The 18,821-nt window shown below is 44.2% G+C and overlaps 2 protein-coding genes across 3 annotated transcripts in view; one reads left to right on the top strand and one right to left on the bottom strand.

The window, feature by feature from the left end:
• luc7l (LUC7-like (S. cerevisiae)) overlaps window positions 1–17,120 on the bottom strand; it is a 45,360-nt gene extending 28,240 nt beyond the window's left edge. The window contains exons 1-4 of one of the 2 annotated variants that reach the window (XM_080184014.1): window positions 16,913–16,956; window positions 13,322–13,392; window positions 12,438–12,532; window positions 4,235–4,333 (exon numbers count right to left, since the gene is read on the bottom strand). In XM_080184014.1, the coding sequence (XP_080040140.1) occupies window positions 4,235–4,330 (96 nt within the window). In that variant the 5' untranslated portion in view covers window positions 4,331–4,333; window positions 12,438–12,532; window positions 13,322–13,392; window positions 16,913–16,956. Of the gene's footprint in view, window positions 1–4,234; window positions 4,334–12,437; window positions 12,533–13,321; window positions 13,393–16,912 lie in introns of both variants that reach the window. The other variant, XM_080184013.1, reaches the window with a different exon arrangement.
• Window positions 17,121–17,558: 438 nt separating this feature from the next.
• The window catches only part of fam234a (family with sequence similarity 234 member A), a 37,224-nt gene continuing 35,961 nt past the window's right edge, over window positions 17,559–18,821 (top strand). Inside the window, exon 1 of the mRNA XM_080184016.1 lies at window positions 17,559–17,662. The gene's annotated coding sequence lies outside the window, so the exon portion shown is untranslated. The remainder of the gene's footprint in view (window positions 17,663–18,821) is intronic.

The raw sequence follows: 18,821 nt of genomic DNA, 5'->3' as shown, positions 1-18,821 counted from the left end.
GAAAAACATTTTTACCTGGAGGGTGGTGACAATCTGGAACGTGCTGCCTGGGAGGGTGTGAGAGGCGGGTTGCCTCACATCTTTTAAAAAGTACCTGGATGAGCATCTGGCACATCATAACATTCAGGGCTATGATAAACTGGCAGTTTCACAGTCAAGATAAACAATATTAGCTTTCATTTCAGATTCACTTAATTAACTGAATTCAAGTTCACTAACAGTTGTGATGAGATGTGAAGACATCTGGCTATTAAAATAGCTCCTCTGTATCAATCATGCACTGTTACAATAAAACTGCAGATTTAAAAATAGTGTAACAAAATGTTTAACTCGGCAGCTCTGTTTCAGATATATTTAATAAAGAAAGATGCACATTTGTTTCACCCATTATAGGTGTACTATCTACAAGATGCATCGCAGGAACTCACCAAGGTTCCTTAGGCAGCAGCTTCCAGGCCCTGACGACTACTATCTAGAAGGACAAGAGCAGCAAATAACCTGGGAATACATTATCCCCTCAAAGCCACTCAGTCGTAGAGCAATACAGCACAGAAACAGGCTCTTCGGCCCAACCAGTCCATGCCGACCGTGGTGTCCTTCCCAGCTGGCCTGCATTTGATCCAAATCCTCTAATCGTTTCCCACCCATGCGCTTATCCAAATGCTTTTTAAATGCTGTTATTGTACCTGCCTTAATCACTTTCTCTGGCAGCTCATTCCATATACACACCACCCTCTGTGTGAAGTTGCCGCTCCAGTCCTTTTTAAATCTTTCCCCTCTCACTTTAAACCTATGCCCTCCTGTTTTCAATTCCCCTTCCCTGGGAAAAAGATCCTGTTCCTCATAATTTTATACACCTCAGTAAGGTCATCCTTCATTCTCCAATGCTCCAAAGAATAAAGCTCTACCTGGCCAACTGTTCTCTGTAACTCAGATCCACCAGCCCTGGCAATATCCTGGTAAATCTTCTTTGCACCCTTTCCCGTTTATCAATGTCTTTCCTATAAACAGGGCGGCAAAAACTGTACACAATAACCGAGTGTGGCTTGTCCAGCAATTTATCATGTCTCAAATCCTACACTCATTGCTCTGATTGATGAAGGCTAGTGTGCTAAACATCTTCTTCACCATCCTGTCCACCTGTGGCACCACTTTTAACAAACGATGTGCTGGTGATCCTGTGTTCCTCAACACTCCCCAGGGCCCTACCATTCACTGCGTAAGTCCTACCCCGGTTTGACTTTCCAAAACGCAACACCACACACCTATCTGTATTGAAATACATTTGCCAATCCTGGGCCCACTTCCCTAACTTATCAAGATCCCCCTGTAAGTTTTGATAACCTTCCTGGCTATCAACAATACTTCCTAATTTAGTATCATGACTTATCCATTAATCATGACTTGTGCATTCACATCCAAATCATTTATATTAATAACGAATAACAAGAGTCCCAACACCAACCCCCGAAGCACACCACCTGTCACAAGCCTCCAGTCTAAGAAACAACCTTCGACCGTCACACTTTACTTCCTAACATCTAGCCAATTTTGAATCCAATTTGCCAACTCCTCCTGGATCCCATGCGACCTAACCTTCCAGACTAGTCTGCCATGCAGGACTTTGTCAAAGGCCTCGCTAAAGTCCACATTGATAACATCTACTGCCCCACCCTCATCCATCCTGTTGGTTGCCTCTTCAAAAAAACTTGAAAAAATTCGTCAGACATGATTTCCCACACTCAAAGCTACGCTGACTATCCAAATGGTGGTAGATCCTGTCCCTCAGAATCCCCTCCAGTAACCTACCTACTACTGATGTCAGGCTCATGGCCTGTAACTCCCTGGCTTCTTGCTGCTACCCTTCTTAAACAACAGAACGATATTAACCAAACTCTATTCTTCCAGCATTTTGCCAATGGTAAAAGATGAAGCAACTATCTCCGTAAGAACCTCTGGAATTTCTTCCCGAGTGTCCCGCAAGATCCGAGGGTGCACTTGATCAGGCCCAGGGGATTTAGCCACCTTAACGTGCTTTAAGGCTGCAAACATCTCCTCCCTAGTAATATGTGCCCAAGACACCACCACTTGTTGCCCTATTTCTTTAGCACCCATGAATTTTTCCTCAGTAAACACGGAGGAGAAATATTCATTAAAAATCTCACTTCTCCTGTGACCATGCTGATCTTTAAGGAGACCTTCTCTCTAGTCACCCTTTTTCTCTTAATATAGCTATAAAACCTCTTTGAATTTTCTTTAACAGTACCTGCCAAATCCATCTCATCTCCTCTTTTACCCCTCCTGATTTCCTTCTAAAGTGCACTCTTACATCTTTTAGAGACATTGAGGGATTCACTTGTCCCCGTTTGCCAAAACCCGATGTGGGCTTCATTCTTCTTCCTGACCAGAGCCTCAATGTCTCTCATCGGTCAGGGAGTCCGAAACTTGCCAACCTTTCCTTTCATCCTAGCAGGAACAGACTGCCCCTGGACTTTTGATATCACACTTTTAAAAGCCTCCCAATCAACTTCTGCTAGATCCTATCCAATACCCCCAAAATTGGCCTTGCTCCAGTTCAGGACCTTAACCTGTAGGCCCTTCCTATCATTTTCCATAACTATTTTAAAACTAATAGCGTTACGGTCACTGGACCGAAAGTGCTCGCCGACTGACACTTCAGTTACTTGCCTCACCTTGTTTCCTAAGAGGAGGTCCAGTGTTACACCCTGCCGAATAGGATCCTCTATATATTGATTCAGGAAATTTTCTTGGACACATTTACCAAATTCTGGGTGGCCCAGTTAATACTGGGGAAATTAAAATCTCCCACTAATGTTACCCTAATATTCTTACAACTATCTGCAACCTCTCTGCACATCTGCTGCTCTAGTTCCACTGACCACTGGCAGGGAGGGGGGTAGTCCTATAATACAGTCCCATCCGAGTGACGATCCCTTTCTCGCTTCTAAGTTCTATCCATATGGTCTCATGTGATGAGGCCCCAAAAATGCGATCTCTGAGCATTGTTGTTAGGCCCTCTCTTATCAAAAAGGTAACTCTCCTTCCTCGCTTATCCGTACCTCTGTCATGCTGATACTATCTGAATCTTGGAACACTGAGCTGCTATCAGTTTGACTTGGAAACACAGAATCATAGAATCCTACAATGCAGAAAGAGGCCCTTCGGCCCATCGAGTCTGCACCAAACACAATCCCACCCAGGCCCCACCCCCATATCCCTACATATTATTGCCACTAATCCCTCTAACCGACACACCCCTGGACACGAAAGGGCAATTTCTTAGCATGGCCAATCAACCTAACCCACACATCTTTGGACTGTGGGAGGAAACCCATGCAGACACGAGGAGAATGTGCAAACTCCACACAAACAGTGACTCGAGCCGGAATCGAACCCAGGACCCTGGAGCTGCGAAGCAGCAGTGCTAATCACTGTGCTACTGTGCCGCCCAACATATCGCTGCTCCTTCATTGTTGCTGGATCACATTCCTGGAATCCCCTTTCTAACAGCATAAACCCACAACTCAAGGCCGACACAACTCAAGAATTCAACTCACCATCAGCTTTTGATGGGCAGCTAGGAATGAACAATAAATACTGATCTAGCCAGCGACACCCACATCCCGTAAATGAATAAAAACAGATAATACGGTTAGCTCTGTCAGTTGGATAGCTAGCGCGTGCTTCAAAATAACTCAAACAATGCAGGTTTGATTTTTCCTTCTGCTGAAGAGGATCTGCGAACTGTCTCCTCACCCTGCCTTTCACCGTTAATGGTAACAGCAAACAAAATGCTGAAAATATGGCTTTAAAGAAAGTTCAGGATGAAACATCAGCAGACTATGAACCAAAGAGCTGCCTTCAGGCAGACAACACAGAGATCAGTGAATGGTCGAACAAAGGAAGGCACGAATGGATGCTTCCTTACGTTAGTTATTAAAATCAACCAAAGTCGAGGGTCGGCGAAGGTAAAGAATTGCCTCCATATGAGATAAATGTGCAATGTTGTTATTTTTCTGAACTAAAGAAATCATCCCGACTTCGTTACCTCTTAAAGCTTTTTTCCAAATTCTTGCATTCTCTGACTTTGAAACTCCAACACATTGAGCACCAATATTACCTTCGGCTTGCCGTAGGATACAACAACAGTAATACTTGTCAATGACATCAGAAAAAGCCCTAATTAATTCATACTGAAATTTTGGTAACTTACATCCAGCTCAAAGAATAAATCTCTTTCTTTTGCAGCGATTTCATAATCGGCTCTCAATGCGAGGTCGTGAATCTTTGTGCATTCGCCTAGGTCCATGCGCTGGTGAAGAAAAGAATTTTAAATGTAATCACGCTGCTCAAAATTCAATGCTTTTTGTGCACAAGTATAAAGTACAGTATGTTGCTAACACTTAGAGCAAATCTTACAGCAACTTGCTATTATAATACTGCTATTTAAAGCGGCCAAGCAATGTTATTTCCCAAATAATTTTAAAAGGTCACTGGAACAAAAAGTTCCAGTCAGCATCTTTATAAATCTTTACAAATACCAAAATACTAATCCCAAGTTAGACATTGGATTTTCATCATTGTATTTTTATAGCTTAGTCATTTACAGTAAAATGTTAACGTTACGTAGGCTGATGTAAAACAATGGGCAAGAGTTGCAGATGATGACAAGGATTGTCAAAGGTAGATCGCAGACTTGGGCACAGAAACGTCAGGTAGAGTTTAATCCAGACAAATGTAATTTGAAAGATCAAATTCAGGTGCAAATTATACAGTAAATGGCAGAACCCTTAGGAGAATTGACTTAGAGAGGGATCAATGAAAGTGGCAACACTGGTGGATAACACGGTCGAGAAGGCATACAACATGCTTGCCTTCAGAGACCGGGACACTGAGTATAAAAGTTGGCAAGTTATATTACAGCTGTATAAAACGTCAGCTAGGCCACATTTGGAATACTGCACGCAGTTTTGGTCACCACACTATCAGAACAACGTAGATGCTTTGTAGAGGATGTAAAGAAGGTTTACCAGGACACTGCCTGGTGTGGAGGGGTTTTAAATAAGAGGTGAGATTGGATAAACTCAGACTATTTTCACTGGAATGACGGAGGCTGAGGGGTGACCCGATAGAAGTCTACAAAATTATGAGGGGCATAGATAGGGCGGATATTCAGAGGCTTTTTCCCAGGGTGGAAGGTCGACTACAAGAGGGCACAGGTTTAAGGCAAGAGGTGCTAAGTTTAGGGGAGGTGTGCGGGGAAAGTTTTTCCACAGAGAGTGGTGGGTGCCTAGAACGCACTGCCAGTAGAGGTAGTGGAAGGAGGCACGTTAGCAACGTTCAAGGTGTATCTTGATGGGCACGTGAATAAGAGGGATAAAATACTACGTATTGCCGCAAGCTCTGTGGGCCAAAGGACCTGTTCCTGTGCTGTATCGCTCTCTAATATTAAAAATTAGTATTATGTTCAAATGGACAATTGCCTGATAAATTAGGCCCAACATAAAATTGTACACATTAAATTAATACAGCTTCAACTGTTTCTCCAAGGTTACCACAGGCCAAAAGCCAACCGGGACACATATCGGATCTCGCATATCGAACAGGGGCACTTCACTTTAACAACAGCAAAGTCATCATGACCCAAAAATCAGAACCCTGTCCTCTTACATGTTTAATAAAGGTTCAAACTTTACAACGGAAGAGTCATTATGGCCTGCAACCCATCAGGAGGTACTCAGCCAGAAGACATTATAATTACGTATCCCCTTGTTTCAACCAAACTCCCTGCTATTAACCGTAGCCTGAAACGAGATATGTACAACTAGGATGACATTGGATACTGAGAGCCCCCCCCTGCTCTATCCCATTGGCTGAAAGCCAGGCAACATTCAAATAAGGAAGGAGGATAAAAACAGTCATTTTAAAGACAAACTCCAGCCAAGACTCCACCAAATGAAATGTGACCTGGGACGACACAAGAGGGCATGAGAGACTCACCTTCATGCCCTTTTTTTATTAGTGGTATTTGGGAATCGCTGGCTGGCCAGCAATTATTGCCTATCCCTGGTTGCCCTTGATCAAAGGGAAGATGAGAGACAACCACATTACTGTGGTTCTAGAGTCACATGTGGGCCAGACCAAGTAAAGACAGCAGATATTCTTCCTAAAGGACATTAGTGAAGCAGGCTGTTTTTTTACAAGAATAGTTTCACGGTCATCAGTAGATTCTTAATTCCAAATTTTTGGAAACTGAATTCAAATTCCACCACCTGCCGTGGTGAGATTCAAATCCGGATCCCCAGAACATTTGCCGAGTTTCTGGATTAATAGCGTGGCGAAAAAACCACTCCCACCCACCCGACAAAGGAACAGCCAGTTCCGAAAGCTACTGGTGTTTGCTACAAATAAACCTGTTGGACTTTAACCTGGTGTTGTGAAGCTTCTTCCTGTGTTTACCCCAGTTCAACGCAGGCATTTCCACATCAAAGTAAAAGCACCAGTAAATGTGACAAACTGGTCGAAGCGTCTGTGTGGAATATTTCACACACAACAATACCAACAATCCAGCAGTTACTCAAAAGTATTAATAGTCATATTGAAGAATTCTAATCTTTTTCAAGATTAGAATTTGTCCATTGCAAAATGCAATTTTGCACGACAACAATGTGCATTTCCACAGCATAGTAAATATGCTAAAATAACTCGAGGTACCCCACTGGCAGGGGTGGAGAGCGAGGAAGAGAGGGGGTGCCAGGGGGCAAGGGAGAGGAGGTCACTGGGGAGTGAACATGGGGGGCACCAGGGAGCAAGGCGGGGTGGGGGTGCCAGGGAGAGGGGGGAGCACCAGGGAATGATGGTGAGGGGAAGGGTGTATGGGGGCTGGGGGGGTGGTGGTGGTGCCAGGAGGTGAGGGAGAGGGGGCAAAGAGTGAGGGAGAAGAGAGAGGTAGAGAAAGAAAACACAAGAGGGAAGAAAAAAAGATTGAGAGAGAAAAAGGGTGTATTTTTTATGGCACGAGTGCCAGAACATTCAGCCTTACGGCAGCTGAAGACTCACCAATCAATCACGAGGCAAAGAAAGTGGCGGTGCACAGTCAGAGTTGGTGAAACACAGAGTTCTCAAACTTTAATTTTGATGTTAGTCGGTTTGTACCATGCCTCCTTCAGCATGCCTTGGATCTATAACCCAAATTCAAGCAGTGGTAGAATTTCAATTTTTAGATGTCCTCCCCTCAACAGCTTTTGAGGGAAAGGGTTTCAGATAGTGAGGTCAAGGTCAATGGATGATTTGGTCATGACTGTGAGAATGTTCAAAATGAGGTGCTGGTGGATTGTGAGCCAAACGTAGGTCAATCGTGGATAAGCTCAATACCAATTTCCGATTTAGGAGCAGGAGTAGGCAACTTGGCCCCTCGAGCCAGCTCTGCCATTTAGTAAGATCGTGACTGATTGGATTATAACTTCAACCCCCCACATTCCTGCCTACCTTGAATAACCTTCCATCCTCCAAGTTTATGGAAGATGGGAGGTCAGGCAGAAGAGTGTTGAGAATTGAGTCTGCAGCTAACAAAAGCCTGTAAATAGGTGGATTGAGGCAGTGGTGCAGACAGCTGATCTTACAGAAGTGAAAGCTTGTGGTAACTGTGTTAGGGAGAATAAGGGCTTGAAGGTTCAACTAAGGATCAAATAGGCCAAGTTTACTCCTAGTTGACAATTTTCCAATTTTGAGTTCAGAGAAAAATTGTTTTTATCTATCAAGTAACTTGCCTTGTAGTGTGGCTGCAATGCTGCATTACTAGAGGTCGAGAGAGATAAAATTATAATGAGGATCTGGAAATGCCAGAAACATGAAACAAATATTTGGTTTCCATCTTCAAGGCAGTCGGCAGAAAAAATTTGCGAAGTAGTGGGAAACAGTCTTGTGAGAATGACTAAGGGAAAACAAATAATTCCCTGAACTTGATGAACTGCACCTTATTGTTTTGAAAGGGATGGCTGCAGAGTTATGAACACATTGGTTTTGATCTTCCAGCATTCCTTATATTCCTAAATAGTTTTCAAGGAAGAGAGCTAACATAAGATGTTTAAGAGAAAAAATGGGGAAGTAGGTCAATTAGCTTATCGTTAGCAGACAAAATTAGGCAGCATCAATGAGGGATGTGTTGCGAGGACATTGAGGAAATCATCATAAATTGTGCGAAATAAACAGCACAATTATGAAAGGGAAATAATATGTCAAATCTGTTAATTTTTTTAAGGATATAATTAGTAGTTCAGGAGGAACCAGTGGATGCAGCATTAGATTTTCAAAAAGCATTTGTTATAAAGTTTATTTATTAGTGTCACAAGTACGCTTACATTAACACTGCAATGAAGTTACTTGAAAATCCTTGAGTCACCACACTCCAGCGCCTGTTCAGGAAGGAGATTTGAGCATGGCCAATGCACCTAACCAGCATGTCTTTCAGACTGTGGGAGGAAGACAAGAGGACCCAGAGGAAACCCACGCAGACACAAGGAGAACCTGCAGACTCCATACAGACAGTGATCGAAACCAGTAACGAACCCAGGTCTCTGGCGCTTAAAGGTGCCACAGTGCCACCCTTCAAACCATAGAGGTATACAGCATAGAAAGAAGCCCTTTGCTCATCGATTGTGCCAGTCAAAGACAAGGTACCGAACTATTCTAATCCCATACGCTTTCTTTCGCACTTTATCCGCCTGTCGTGTTACCTTAAGGGCCAGTGTACTCCACACTAAGATCCCTCTGATCCTCAATGCTTCCCAGGATCCTGCTGTTCTTCTTGTATTCCCTTGCCTTGTTTGTCCTGCCCAAATGCATCACCTCACACTTATCCAGATTGAACTCCATGTGCCACTGATCAGCCAGTCTGACCAGCCCATCTATATCTTCCTCACTATTTGCCACCTATCAATTTTCATATCACCCAGGAACTTACTAATCAATCCTTCTACATTCAAAGCTAAATCATTTATACAAAATGTGCCACACAAGATTGTACAAATTAGGACACAGATTTAGAGTAACATATTAGCATGGATTGAAAGCTATTAAATGGACTGAAAGAGTAGGAATAAATGGGACATTTTTGGGTTGGCAGGCTATAACTTGTTTTTAAATTAATTCTTGGACCATGAGCACGGCTGACAAGATCTGGATTTACCGTCCCTTCCTAACTCTCGAGATTGTGGTGGTACGGAGAGGCTGCCACCGTGCAGGTACACCCACATAGTTGAGAGGTAGTTCCAGGATTTGATCCGGCAATCATGAAGAATGGCAAAGTAGCACCGAGGTGTGAGATTTGGAGGAGAACTTGTACGTGACGGTGTTTCCACGCAGCTGCTGCCCTTGCTCTTGTTGATGGCAACTGTTGGGGTTTGGAAGATTCTCGGTGAGTTAGAGCAGTGTGTCTTATAGATGGTATGATAGCGGCCACTGTTTGCCTGTGGTGCAGGGGAGTAAATGTTTAAGGTAGTGGGTGGAGTGCTGATCAAGTTGGCTGCTTTTTCCTGGATGGTGGTGTTGCAGCTGCACTCATCCAGGAAAACGGAGGGTATTTCATCAGACTTCTGACTACTGCCTACTTACTACTGGTGGGCAGGTTCTGGGAAATCTGAAGGCAGGTTCCTTGCTACAGAACTCCCAGCTCTGGCCTGCTCTTGTACTGCAAGGATTCGTTCAGAGGAAACCCACACAGACACAGGGAGACCGTGCAACCTCCGCACAGTGACTCAACCCAGTAATCGAACCCAGGCCCCTGGAGTTGTGAGGCAGCAGTGCTAATCACTGTGCCACCGGTCAGAGATATGACTGAAGATGTAGACTGGGATCCCGCAGAAGTCTTGACATGTGCACATACGTGAGAATTGCCTGGAAAGTTTAAATTTCTGACGGGCAATTCCCTGCTCCCCACGCACCTCCGCCGGGCACCAGCCTCCTAATTCTGAGGAGCTGTAGTCAGAAACTTCAGGCAGTTCTGCAGTACTTACTGAATAATTATTGCAGGAAATGTTAGACATTAAAACCTAGTCTAATTCTTGGATAATTCCATAATTGACCACCCAATTACCAACAACCACCACCCAACCCCAAACCCCCCCCCACCCTGCCACTATCCTTACCCACCTATCCATTCAGTCACCCACATTCAAAGGCTGGAACTTACCACACGGCAGTTGGTGTTGTAAAAAGGAGGCATGTCATCTCTTTCCCCACCTGTACTCTAGTTCCCTGAGGGGCAACGTGTTGCACGTTTCTTTGACAGCCAAGATGGGAAGATTCCAGAATGTCAAGTTGGAGGAATCTTCAAGGACAGCGGCAATCAACTCATCAATGCCGCTGATCAGATGATGCAGGCCATTAAGCATTTAATTGGCATTTCAATGTAAACATGTCAATTTGATTGAGTTGACAAATAGCTCCTTCAATTAACCACCTAACAGTACTAATGCAGTAACACGCAATTAGCAGTGGGTTTGCTCAAATCCACTAACTACTGGAACGTCCCAGCTTAATTTTCTTGAGACACAATCGGACAGAAGTCGTGCAAAATGATGTAGTTTATATGGATCACAGTGCAAAGTCCCACACCATAAAATCATGGAACCCTACAGTGCAGTAAGAGGCCATTCGACCCATCGAGTCTGCGCTGACCACAATCCCATCCAGGGCCTATATCTGAAACCCCATGTATTTACCCTGCTAAAATCTCTCTGACGCAAAGAGGCAATTGATCGTGGCCAATCATCTTTGGACTGGGGGAGAAAACCAGAGCACCCTGAGGAAACCCACACAGACACAGAGAGAATGTGGAAACACAGATAGCCACCCAAGGCCGGTGCTGAACCCAGGTCACACGTAGATCAGCCCAGGTCGGAACCGCAGATTTCTTTCCCTCGAGGACGTCAGTGAGCCCGATGGGTTTTTACAGTAATCCACAATAGTTTCATGATAAATTTAGACTTTTTTAATTCCAGATTTTCACTGAATTCAAATTTCCCCCATCTGCCACGGGTGAGATTTGAACCCGGAGCCCCAAAGCATTGCCCTGAGCTCTGGATTACTATTTCAGTGACAAGATCATTACACCACTGCCTCCCCTAAAAAGCACTGGGAAAGTTGTTTCTGCCCAAGGACCTTTCGTGTGTCAGACAAACTGCCACACTAAAAAAAAATAAGTTTGTGGATGACGCAAAGATTGGCCAGGTGGGTAACAGTGAAGCTGTGATTCTCGGGCTACAAGATTGGAACAGGATAGTCAAACTGGCAGATAAGTGGCAGGTGGAATTTAACCCTGAAAAATGTGAAGATGATACACTTTGGAAGGAGTAATTTGACAAGGAAGTACTCAATGAATGGCATGACATGAGGAAGTTCCATGGAACAAAGGGACCTTAGCAAATTTGTCCATAGATCTGATGGCAGAAGGGCATGTTAGTAGGGTGGTGAAAATGACATATGGACACTTGCCTTTATCAACCAAGGGATAGATTACAAAAGCGGGGGAGTCACGTTGGAGTTGCATAGAACTTTGGTGAAGCCCCTCAGTCTTCTCCAACAAAAACAACCCAAGACTACCCAACCCCTCTTTATAATTTAAATGTTCCATCCCAGGCAGCATCTGGTGAATTTCCTCTGCGTTCTGTCTGGTACAATCACATCTTTCCTATAATGTGGCAACCAAAAAAGCACACAATACTCGAGTTGTGGCTTCTCCAAAGTTCTGTGCAACTCCAACATGTCATGTATAAAGAGGGGTTGGGTAGGCTTGGGTTATTTTTCTTGGAGAAGACTGGGGGCGCCATGATTTAGGTGTACAAGATAATGAAAAACATGGAGAGAGTGGATAAAGAGTGGCTATTCTCCTTAGGTCAGTCATGAAGGCATATAGGTTAAGGTGAGGGGCAAGAGTTATGGGGGGTGGTCGGAGGAGATACATCTTTATGCGCTACGTGGATCGGTGGTAGAAGCGAGTTGCTGCACATCCTTTAAAAAAATACCTGGATGAACACCTGGCAACGTTCAGGGCTGTGGGACAAGTGCTGGTAAATGGAATTGTAGGAGGTCAGGTGTTTCTCACATTTCGGTGCAGACTCCACGGGCTCTTTCTGATTCTGTTCTCAATGGTCTAAAGACAATGGTTTAGATTTTAGGCTCAGCGGTTCCAATGCTCTCTACTGACCTCAGAGAAAACAGATCTCAGGGATGTAGAATTCCCCTTTCCCAACATTAGTTAGCTAAGGAACAAACAATCCGTTCAGGAAGCTTGGAGAGGAAAGAATCCATGAGCCAGAAGTACGAGATTTAATCAAAGTTGTGTACCAAAATGTTACATTAACAGTTCTTCTTTGCATTCTCTCAAAACAGTAAAAAGACATCAAAGAACTACATACCGTTCCAGAAAGGATGTCATGAGGACAGCAACCAAGAAGGTGACTCTTGCAAACTCTATCATCTGAGAATTTCACACGTTGTCGTGTTGCATCCCCTGAAAGAAGGCAGTTTAGATTGATGAGCCCAAAATTGAACAGAAGTATTTCTGAATAAACGGACTTATCACCAGGCTGCTTTACAGCCAACTTACTGTGCTAACGTCTTCTCGTTCTTAACAACGTGACTACCTCTTCATCTTTACTGCAGAATCGGAACATTCATCACAACATACACAGAATTCATTAAGCAACACCCTGCGAATGCATTCTTCTTAAATCTCGGGCCTCTGGAATGTCGTACTTTGATCAGACTACATAGAAAATGCCATAACGGCATGCATTATTTTTTAATTGCAAAAACATGCCTAAAGCAGGTTATATCACTTTAATTGAACGACGGGTAGTTCGCTTTATTGACACCACATTGTAAGGTCCAACACTTTCAGAAAAAGAACTCAGGTTAGGGTTTTTATACACACTGTGAGCATCCACAAGGTACCACTCAGCATCTTCAATCTTTGCGCCTCATCTGCAGAGATTCTTACTTGCTGGAAAAAATTTAAAAGGGGAGGTTTTCTGAGCCATACCTGTAGTAAGGTAGTTACAGGAATGATACAAAGAATAAAGGTAAATGTAACTGTTATGTGACAATTTAATGCCATTTTGTGTTTATAAGTGTAATATTCAAATATCATTCCTTCAGACTTGAAAGTATCCCAATACTACTGTAGTGTTTCCCACTGTATGCAGTTTATATTTAGTCTATGCTGTTTATATTAATTACTTCTGAAAAGCAAACACTTTTTTGATATTCATAACAGCTTTAAAAATTATTCATGACTCACGGCTCGATGAACATGAGGCTTTTCTGCAACTCCCTTGCAGATTGATGTAGGCAGGCAAAGATACATTGAACCTTTATAAATAAAACAAGGGGCCACAATTGTTCAGTTTGTATAAATAGAGATATGGGAAGCAAATTTCAAATGCAACTAAATAAAACATAACTGAGTTTCCTGCAAGAAAATTTAAGTTAGGTGCAAACCATAAATTTGCACAAAATCAAAAACCTAAAAAAGGAACATACAAGTAAAGGCTAGTGTCTTTTCAGTTTAGAACAGGAAACAGAGGACAAAAAACAAGCATTTGACATTACAGCTTTCCCTTCTCTACAGGTAAGAAAACACGGGAAGTGTATTTTTTAAACTTCCATTTCAATAAACTGTTTCAAAAAGGAACTGCATTCTCATTTACAACCGAGGTTCAAATTCTACCAAGGACACCCTAACCCAGTATAAATCGTTCAACGAACCTTGTTGTTTTAACATTCCAAATTTTAAAATTAATCGTCAAATATAAACAGCTATTCTAAGCATTCTTTACCAAAGCTCAGCAGTTTCCATCAGACAAAACATATCTGATCTACGTAATGCAATGCACGAAAGTAGTGAAAATAAATCAACAGTACCCAAGTGTGCTATCAATGAGAAAATATCAGTGCTAAAGCGGATCTGCTGATATCAAGGGGACAGATGGACCACGATTTTATTTTTGGAAAGGAGTTTCTCCAAACAAAAAGTGAAATTTGCAGCGTCCACTTTTAACTTAAAAGGTCCCGTGAGCTAAAACAAACAAAGAACACATTTCTGAATCAAAGTCGCAAAAAATATGCAACCTTCAAAGATGCCTTTTTCAAGCGAGAACGTTATCAACGTTATGATTGTTGAGCAATATTGGAGTAATTCCTTCCTCTTCATGAGTGCTGTATACAAACCGTATACAATCTTTCTACTGTATTACTTCAAGTTCCAAAGGGTTTAATCTGATTTTTTTTTTTGTTTTGCTTGTGTTATATGTGCAAGTGTGAGCGCATGATAGGAAAAGCTACACAAATAAACATTCCAACACTTCACAAGGAATATATTTTGCAAATGTTGAAACTATGCAACTTAGATTAATGACATAATACATTCATTTACATCTCAAAAAAATGGAAGTATGGTCTTTTGGAGACCCCAAAGTATAAAGTTTTCAAAATAAATGTAAATGCCAATGATATTGAAGTATATACTGCAGTATTGAGTCAATGACATCAACAGGAACAGCTTTCTTCGAACCCCTACCAAATTCCCAGCAGTGCTCTGTTGAATGATGATGTTACTTCACCATTTCCCAATTTCATACATTGCAATGTTTAGGAATCAAATATTGCAGATCTGCTGGATACAACATCTACCAAACCCAGGGACACCAGAACATAAAAACGTATTCAAAATGCCAGAAAATCTCAGCAGGTCTGACAGCATCTATGGATAGAGTAGAGCCAACGTTTTGAGTCTGGACGTCCCTTCGTTAGAGATGAGAGCAAAGAAAATCAGAACAGATTTGTACTCTGAAGGTGTGGGGGTTTATAATTGGGCAAAGGGAATGTAATGACGAAGAAAGCCTTTTTGTAATGTAATGAAGAAAACGTGGCATAGTGATTAGCACTGCTGCCTCACAGCGCCAGGGACCCAGTTCAATTCCGGCCTCAGAATTCCTGTCCGTGTGAAGTTTGCACATTGCTGTCTACTTCCGGCCTTCCTGTCTGTGTGGAGTTTGCACATTCTCCCCATGTCGACGTGGGTTTCCTCCGGGTGCTCCAGTTTCCTCCCACAGCCCAAAGAAGTGCAGCTTAGGTTGATTGGCCACGCTAAATTGACCCGAGTGTCAGGGGATTACTAGGGTAAACAGGTTGCAAGAATAGGGTACGGGTGGGACAGTGGTCGGTGCAGTCTCGATAGGCCAAGTGGCCCCCTTCTGCACTGTAGGGATTCTATGGATGGAAAGCTGAGAAAAGTGCTAAAAGCGTCCATTTAGGTGATCAGAATGTCTGAATAACACTTTCAGCACCTTTCTCAACTTTCTTCATTTTCTCTCCACAGATACTGTCATGCCTGCTCAGATTTTCCAGCATTTTCTGTTTTTATTTCAGATTCCAGCATCCGCAGTATTTTGCTTGTATACAAATGTATTCTTTTGTTGTACCAATTTTATGAAAATTATAATACAACACTATCACAGTCTATTTAAAATGTTAGGCAAAATGCTATAGGCCGGTGAAGCAGTTGAGGCTACCCTGTTGAATGTTTTTAAGGCGAAGATAGATAAATTTTTGAACAGTAGAAGTAGTATTATGGGTTATTGGTGAGTGGGCAGCTAAGCGGAGTTACGACTATGAAAAGATCAGCCATGATCTTATTGAATGGCGGAGCAGACTCAAGGGGCCAGATCAAAGAATTAATACAGTGCAGAATAATTAATAATTAATACAAGAAGGATGTGGAGGCGTTGGAGAGGGTGCAGAGGAGGTTTACTAGGATGTTGCCTGGTATGGTGGGGAGGTCCTATGAGGAGAGACTGAGGGATTTAGGGTTGTTTTCGTTGGAAAGAAGGCGGCTAAGAGGGGATCTTATTGAAACATATAAGATGATTAGAGGTTTAGATAGGGTGGACAGTGATAGCCTTTTTCCTCGGATGGAGAAAGCTAGCACGAGGGGGCATGGCTTTAAATTAAGGGGGGGTAGCTACAGGACGGATGTCAGGGGTAGGTTCTTTACCCAGCGGGTGGTGAGGGATTGGAATGCCCTGCCTGCTGCAGTTGTAAATGCGTCTAGTTTGGGGGCGTTTAAGAGATCTCTGGATAGGTTTATGGACGAAAAGGGATTGGTATAGGCTAGTGGGTCATTGTTTTTGTAACTGGTCGGCGCAACATCGTGGGCCGAAGGGCCTGTTCTGCGCTGTAATGTTCTATGTTCTATGAAAGAGGCCATTCGGCCCATGGCCTACTTCTAGTTCTTATGAATGACTGAATTGGTTTTTTTTACCACCCCCCCCCCCCCCCCCCCCAACTGATGTAAAACGTGAAGTACAAGTCGCAACATTCAAACATTGTGTTAGGTAGAATATAATTTGCATTGATCTTTGGCCGGGGGGGGGGGGGGGGGGGCAGGAATTGTTTCCAGCAGCGGGTCTTATCCATTAGAACTTAAGATTGGTTACGGTAACATAGCTGCTGTGCGCCACTTAACTTTTCCTCCATGGGAAGACGACATGCTTGGAACGACTTTGGACTGATCTGTGCACAAAGAGTATCGGAGTTGAGGCTGGTGGTTCTTCTCCAGCAGAGTGGCCCCCAGTGTGAGTTGAAGGGGACAGGGCAGTATTTGAGGCCTACACTCTTCCATGTGGCCTGGCCTTGGAAGCAGCCTCCCCCTCCCCTCCACACACACACACACAGTTGTCAGCCACACCTTGGGTACTGTTGTATTTTATTTTCTCTCGGGGTGAGTGGCTTTTGGTTTAACGAGACTGATCTTAAAATAAAAATTCACTCCGGTGGGGTGGGAAAAGGGAACAAGCGGCGCCCAAAGTATCAGGATGAGAAACGCACTTACCGTCCCTGGAGGTGCCCATCAGCTGGTCCAGCATCGCTCTCATTTGAGCCTGAGCAGACATTATGTTTTTTTATTTAATTCTGGCTTACGAGCTCAGTCTGTGTCTTATGATTAATTTTTAAAACAGTATCTAAGGGTAAAATGACGGGAACGCTTCAGCAGATCCCTGAGGCCTAACTCGGCGCTCTCCCTCAGTAACGTACCAACCTTCCGGTGCCCGCAGCCCGCCAGCGCGGGGGCTCGCCGGGAGGTGTAGTCTCCCCGGCCCCGTGTTCAGCCTGCCGCGGATGGAGGGAGGGACTACAATACCCGGAGGGCGCCGCGCCTGACGCGGGGCTCGCCGGGAGGTGTGGTCCTCCCCGCTCCAGTCTCACCCCGCCGCGGATGGAGGGAGGGACTACGCTACCCAGAGGGCGCCGCGCCTGGCGCTCGGCGTGCCGGGAGCTGGACTCCTCCCCACGTCCGCCCTGCCGCGGGTGGAGGGGGCGGGGACTACACTACCCAGAAGGCGCTGCGCCCCCTGTGCCGCTCAGCATGTCGGGAGATGTAGTCTCCCCGCCCCATGATTACCGTGCCGCGGACGGAGGGATGGACTACACTACCCAGAGGGTAGTGCGGGGCCAAGGGCATACGCGCAGTGCAATGGTGGACATGACAGGGAGCAGGGTGGCAATTCCTCAGGCTGAAAGGTGGTCGAGTCTCTTTCTCTCTCTCTGTCCGTGTGGATGGGTTTCGAGCGGCCGCTTCACTGTAAGAATCTCCACCTTCCAATGTTTATTCGTTATGAATGAGAGTGGTTGTGTTTAAAATAGTTGTTGAGATTGTCCTGTCGTGTTTACGTTGTGCCTCCATTGGGGCAGGCAGGGGTTGTCCTTGATGTTATTTTTTGCTGACACTCTGTAATTATGTGCGTTCCTCAGACTGGCAGGCAACGAGTTCTGCCAACCTAAAAGTTTACTTGTTGTGTCACAAGTCGGCTTACATTCACACTGCAAAAAAGTTACTGCGAAAATCCCCTAGCCGCCACGCTCGGGCGCCTGTTCGGGTACACTGAGGGAGAATTTAGCACGGCCGATGCACCCTAACCAGTGTGTTTTTCAGACTGTGGGAGGGGACCGGAGGAAACCCAGGCATGCACGGGGGGGGGGGATGTGCAAACTCCACACAGACAGCGACCTCAGCCAGGAATTGAACCTGGATCCCTGCCGCTGTGAGGCAGTTGTGCTAACCGCTGTGCCGATCTGCTGCCCCTAGGAATACTAATAGAAATTTCATAAGGCGTGCTGATTCTGTCGATCTTATTGTTCCCCTGCAGGTTAAATGAGATTTAAATGCTCACCTAGGTCCAGGGGTATGAAATTGATTTCTTTTCTGCAGCAGGAGAGAAAAACTGGGTATATACACATCACCTGGTCTAAATTTATTTTGGTTTTTCATAGAACCCCACAGTGTAGAAAGAGGTCCTTCGGCCCATCGAGTCCGCACTGACCACAATCCCACCCAGGCCCAACCCCCGTATTCCTACAGATTTTACCCGCTAATCCCTCTAATCTACACATCCCAGGACACTAAGGGGCAATTTTGGCATGGCCAATCAACCTAATCTGCACATCTTTGGACTTATTTATTTTATCAACTCCTGTTTCTATTAGCACAGAGGAGGAAAGTATTCTGGAGTGTAGCACCAGTGATTACCTGGTTATACAGTTTCGCTTCTGACTGACGAATGTGACAACAAAGTTTCTGGAAAGCTTCAGATTCTCTCAGTATCCTCTGTTGGTGGGGGGACCCTGCTTTTTATACAGAATATCAAAATAAAATCTTTCTGGTCTATGCTTGGCGAGTAGGTATCCAACTTTTCCTGATAAACCTACCACCAGTGGTTTGGGTCTGAAGTTAGGGGAAATTG

The sequence above is a fragment of the Carcharhinus amblyrhynchos genome, unplaced genomic scaffold, assembly GCF_965287045.1.
Source record: "Carcharhinus amblyrhynchos unplaced genomic scaffold, sCarAmb.v2.hapA scaffold_519, whole genome shotgun sequence".
Lineage (NCBI taxonomy): Eukaryota > Metazoa > Chordata > Chondrichthyes > Carcharhiniformes > Carcharhinidae > Carcharhinus > Carcharhinus amblyrhynchos.
This window is presented reverse-complemented; position numbering and strand designations above follow the sequence as displayed.